The 5,957-nt window shown below is 36.9% G+C and overlaps 1 protein-coding gene across 1 annotated transcript in view; it reads left to right on the plus strand.

Moving 5' to 3' along the window:
* Positions 1-598: 598 nt before the first annotated feature.
* The window catches only part of LOC125481106 (ubiquitin carboxyl-terminal hydrolase 16-like), a 6,865-nt gene continuing 1,506 nt past the window's right edge, over positions 599-5,957 (plus strand). The window contains exons 1-4 of the mRNA XM_048592248.1: positions 599-674; positions 2,572-2,663; positions 4,260-4,316; positions 5,583-5,759. Of these exons, the coding sequence (XP_048448205.1) occupies positions 638-674; positions 2,572-2,663; positions 4,260-4,316; positions 5,583-5,759 (363 nt within the window). The 5' untranslated portion in view covers positions 599-637. The remainder of the gene's footprint in view (positions 675-2,571; positions 2,664-4,259; positions 4,317-5,582; positions 5,760-5,957) is intronic.

Genomic DNA, 5,957 nt, shown 5'->3' on the forward strand with positions numbered 1-5,957 from the left:
TTATTCAAGTCTTAGCAAGCTAACACCCTGTGCTTGGTGACTTTTAAAAGTTTCAGTAAAACTTCTGTCACGTGAGGAAAAGAACTGTGCGAGAATATCACAATCAATGGCATTTCAGAATTAAAGCTTGTTTGACACCTCTCTGGAAGAAAAATGCCTCTTCCAACAATATACTGATAAGATTCCCTTTCTTGATCTTCTTACCATTCAAAGTTCATAATTTGGAGCAAAGACATTTTATAGCTCACCTGTTTTATCCTCGGTCAAATTTTGTTTGAAAATGTGTTAAGGCTATTATGCAATGTGAAGAACAAGAATGGGATATTTAGACTGAAGCAAAGAGAATGAAAAGTCTCTCCAAACTTTTTACAAGATTTTTATTGACCACTGATACTGATACCACTGATACTAGTGTGCTCACTGTAAGCAGTGGGGATTGTACATTGAAAACACGTATTGGATTACATAGTGAAGAATCAGCTGTATATTTCTCAGGTTATTTACTGACGGGCGATTGAAACTCTATATATAAAAGTCTTGTAATCAAAAAATATATTTTCTAAAAGCATATTTCAATGTATTTGATTCTTAGCGTATAGGTGCTGGTATTTTAAAAGCCTTAAATTACTCTTCAGAGATGATGGAAAATGAAGAATCCAAGAAAACCATGAAAGGTAATTTCATAGTATCGCCACTTACTTTGAATATAGAGAATAGGGAGACTCTACCTGTAACTCAGTAGGTAAGTGCACTGCCTGGGGTACTGTTGAGCAATATAAATCAAAGGGAATGTTGAATGGGTGGCAGAGCTACTGTAGATAGTCTAGAGGTTCTGAGGTGTGGTGAGGGAGAGATGGAAGACCAGAGTTCTAGTTTTTATGGGGTGATCCTGAATTAAGAGTAAACATAGGTAAAACTGTGAAGCTCGAGAGATTCAATTGGATAAAGCTGACCATCATGTTAAAAGGACCGTTCATGCCTCTGGGTCTATTCTGAGGCAGAAACACAAGAGAAAGTGAGAATTTTGAAGGAAATTTGTCGATAACCTTTTGAAGGAATATGTGGGGACCCTAACCACAGTTTACAGTTGTACCTAGAGCCATGGGCCAATAGGACTGGTAATATTTTGAGCTATTATTCAAATTTGTGATCACATCAAAACTAGCAGAATGTGCAGCACAGAAAACCATTGCTCCTGATTTTATCATTACAACTGGTGTTGGTTTGGATAGCACGTCACTGGAGCTACAGTATTAGTACATTGTTTGAATACCGTACTAACCGCACATATAAAGAATTCAGACCAACATTGTTTTAGGAAACTTGTAAATTTTCTGTTGACATATTAGGTAAGTACAGCATACAGTTTGGCCTTCTGAAAGACTTGACCCTCTTCTAGTGAAAGAGAGACGTTCCTTGCATTCATCTATTTCTGCGAACCTGTTTTACACTCATTCTGATAATGAGTTTGTGTTTCAGTTTGAGTTATCAGTACAGCAGCATGATTTGTAGGTAGCTTAATTGAGCTTTGAAAAAGGTTCTCCTTCAGCACAGAGATATTTTGTTCTACTGTTTAGTAACAAATATGTGGGTACATTCAGGGCATTTGGTCTATTTGAGTATTAAACAGGTATACTTTCTTATGGCTTTTTCTTTACTCTTTTGTGGACTGTAGACATCACTAGCAAGGCCAACATTTGTTGCCCATTCTTGTTTGTCCTTGAGGTTGTGAACCTCTGTATCTGGTTTGACTTTTCTGTAGTGTTTTAGAACATCTGTTTGTCTTGCTCGGCTATCACATTGGGCAATTAAATGTTAATAATGGGTCAGACCAGGTAAGAATGGCAAATAGATGTCCTTCCCCAAAGGTGCTTTTACAACATTTGCCATTACTGAAACTAATTTTGAATTCTGTATTTATTAATCAATTGAATTTTATATCTAGTTTTAAGTTCCACCAGCTGCCATGTTGGTATTTGAACTCTACCCTAGAGTGTTAACCAGGTCTCTGAATTACAAGTCCAGTGATGTTACTGTTATATCATCAGTGTTCTGCTCCCACCATTATAAGGGTCTTAAATTTTGGTATTAATAATAAATATTCAGTATCAGCAATTGTGAATTCCTTGGCTAAAGCTCTGAATTACATGTAAAGATTTTTCAGAATTATTGGGTGATATTCATGTTAACTGTCAAGTCACCACAGTCCCAGATTACTATCGGCTGCTCTCTCATTAAAAGGAGACGACTGGTAGTGACTTTAACCTGAGGGTTTCCATGCCTTGAGAGGGGTGAGATTGAGAAGGGAGCCTTCATAGTCTAAGCCAGTGCCTTTTGAATCCATGTTTTTGGCCTCACTCTGCATCACAAACCAACAGTCTAATCGAATGAGCTAATGACAGGCATTGCCGATGACAATTTTTACCCAGCTCTCTAGCAGCCTCTTGTGGCTGCAGGCATACTTCTGCAGTATTGAAAGGGCCTGTTCTTCGTTTTAGCCACAAGGTAAGAAGTAATTCTATGCTTGATCATGCAAAATGATTTACATTTGGATTTTCTCCTTTATACTAGCATATGAAAAAGAGGGGTCCATGCTGAACTTCGTTGACCGGGTGTTTGGTGGCACAATGACAAGTACAATCATGTGTGAGGAGTGTAAAATGGTGAGAGATCGACAGGAATCAATCGAAGAATGGGTACAAAATGTTGATGGCAGAGAATAACTTTGTAATGATCATGTTATATATAAGGGATGTAAAATAGTTCAGTATTGTATATGATGTATAATTTTGGTTAAATTAACGTGTAAGTAAATTGTTTTGCCTCAGTATGCTGAACTAGTTTTTCCCTCTCCTTCGGTCTTGTGATGCTGACTTCTTGTTACTTACAATTCCATAGTGCCAGGTATCATCTAATACTTTAACTAAATGCTTTCACTTTCATTAGGATGTTAACTGGATATAGGAGCATCATATCTAAGTCCAATCCTAATGTCAGCACCAATGGACATCGACTAAGGAACCTGAGTGCTTTTCATTTTTCCAACTCATGGGCTCTTAGGCAAATTGTAGCACTTCCACTTGAGCTGACTGAGGCCAACCAATTAAAAAGAGGTTTGCAATCAAACCTTGGATTTTGTGAATTTATATGGTACAGCGACCCAATACAGAACACTCAAGCTCCTGTCTTACTCCTCAAATCCCTAAGTTGAATAGAAACTGTCATTGTTTACTGTCTCTGTCTAGTACACAGTTGTGCAATGATGATTAAATTTTGACAGGCAATTTGTGTCCATTTGTTAAACTATTTTATGCGTAAGAAAAGAAAGGCTTGCCTGAAAGCTTAGAAAGTTCAAATATTATGTATCATGTAAACTTGGATATGCCTCTTACTCTGTGTTCAGTTAGTACGTACTAATATGTTTGTGCATTTAGTAATGTTATCTGAATTTTGTTATTTTTTTTTGTGTGGAGCATTTCATTTTAAAAGATTACATTGTGTCTAAATTTACTAAATGCTTGACATTGAAATATGTTCTTTTGAAAACTGGAACTTAAATTTGAAACTAATACACTACTTTTGTTGTCAGTTTAGAGTTGATCAAGCACTAATTTTGATTCTTTTTTTTAAACAACTTAGAACACAGCCTATTTTCTGGACTGGATTTAAGATTTTTCTGGATGTGCACAAGTTTAAAATATTTCATTTTGCATACGATTTTGTAGGTTGGTGATCTGTAACAATATTCAAGGTTTAGTTAAATGAACTACCTGATCTCACCCAGTGTACAGTTAGGGGATTATCATTTGCCCTGCTGCCTGCAAACAGTTTTAAAAAAAAAAGGTTTCTGCTGCTGATTGTTTTGCATCAGCCCCTGCTGTTAAACCATACATGTACTCCAATGTTGAACATTATCGGGTTCAGTTAAATATTTTTAAGGCAGAGGAATATAGATTCTTGCATACCAAGGGAATGCACGATTATCAGGGCTATGCAGGAATGCAGAGTTGAAGTCAAAATATGAACAGCCGTGATCTTACTGAATGGTGGAATAGGTTCTAGGGGCCTACTGTTCCTCATTCATATTCATATATTCGTAACTATAACATTCTATGTGGTAAAACGTTAAGGTCAGATATCAGAGAGCTCTCCCTGACAAGAAACTACATTGGCAGCTGCAGGAAGGGCAAATGCTGTTGCTTAGATTATAGGTTCAGCAATAAATTACCAATAAAAAACTCTTTGTATTTATTTTTCAGGTTACATTAGTAGAAGAATCATTTTTAGACTTGTCACTTCCCGTTTTGGATGAGCAGGTAAAATGTGAATTATTTCATTGTATAAGTTTTTATTTTCTTTTCTTTGCTGTTCCGTTACCTTTGATTCCAAAGGCAATGCTTTTAAGTCCAGCAGTGCAACAGAACTCAAGCTGCATAACATCAGAAGTGATCATATTTCCCTATGTCTTAAAACTGATTCCTGCACAATATTGCTCAATGTGTGATGTTCTAAATGTTAAGATCACTGCCTAATGTATGATTATTTTTCAGTTGAGGTTTCCACAAAGGGACATTAAATAATTGAGCCATAAACAGGAGTGTCCATGTTGTGGTCCTAATGTGTGCTCTTAATTGCTCCCAGCCTGGATAGCCATATGGACCACTGTATCAGGTCTCAGGTTCATTAGTATTGTGGAACTAAAATCAACCAAGGTTCCCAATCCTGATCCAGCAACCACTGCTGGAACATATCTTGTTGTTGGGTTTTGTTCGTGAGGATGATTGGCATTGGCTCTGCTGTCTCCTGCAGTCAAAGATACATAAAAGCAGCCTTTTGAGTCAGTTCTGACATTTATTTAGGTCGTGTCTATTCTGCGTGTTAACTCCATTTACTTATCTTGGTTCTGTACTAATCAATACTGTTACCTAACAAAAACTAATGATGTCAATTTTGAAATTTTCAATTGCCTTCGTCTTTTGGGATTTTGGGACAAGAGAGTTCCAGATTTCCAAATTTTTCTGTGAAGAACTTCATGACATCACCCTGTGAATGTCTGAGCTCTAGTTCTAAAAGGTCATTGCTTTCCTTATGCTGGACAGCTCCACTGGAGAAAAGTTTTTCTCTACTCAATAAATGTCATTAGTCGTCTTAAACACTCATTTAGATCATTGCCCAATAGAAGACCTTGCCCATTTTTGTTGTCAAGAATCAAACATGATTAATGGTCACATAGTCAGTATAAGAAGGCATCTTGAGACCCTTGGTATTCCCTCCTGCAAAGGAATCAGTACTTTGTCTGCATATATTATGAAGTATCTAACGTGCACTCATGAATATAATTAATTGCCTCTGAAAAATGTCATTGCTTTTTCCAAGCATGATTGTTTATACACAGGAATCTGCTTGGCCTGTGTCATTAAATCTCTTGTTACATCATCCAGTAAAAATAGATACATCTCCATCTTGTTCATCTTTCTCCTAATGATGTGGTAAAACGCATGTGACCTGGTTTGTTTGATCCCTCCCACAGTGGAATTACCAGCAGAAACTGTTTATATATTTATCGTGGTGTTTAAATGCAGATTGATAAGAAAAAGTCTCTGGGAAAATCTGGAAGGAACATTATTGATGGGGATCAGAATGATAACCGTGGCGATTGTGATGGAAACTTTATTTCCAAGAACAGAGATGATGTCTCAACTGGCACTAGCAAGTACCAACAGAAGAAGGCAAAGAAACAGGCTAAAAAGCAGGCCAAGGTAAATCACATCTTGCTGAAATCTAAACAAATTTTATCATCAAATTCTCATTTAGAACCTTGGAAAGTTACAGCTTGGAAGGAGAAACTTTGGAGTTGGACTGCTGGATCTGGACTGATTCTTTGCTAGAAGAATACAAAATTAATAACAGTTATCTCAGATATAACACAGTGTGGAGCTGGAGGAACACAGCAGGCC

The sequence above is a fragment of the Rhincodon typus genome, unplaced genomic scaffold (assembly GCF_021869965.1).
Source record: "Rhincodon typus isolate 14 unplaced genomic scaffold, sRhiTyp1.1 hic_rhity00000880, whole genome shotgun sequence".
NCBI classification, from domain to species: domain Eukaryota; kingdom Metazoa; phylum Chordata; class Chondrichthyes; order Orectolobiformes; family Rhincodontidae; genus Rhincodon; species Rhincodon typus.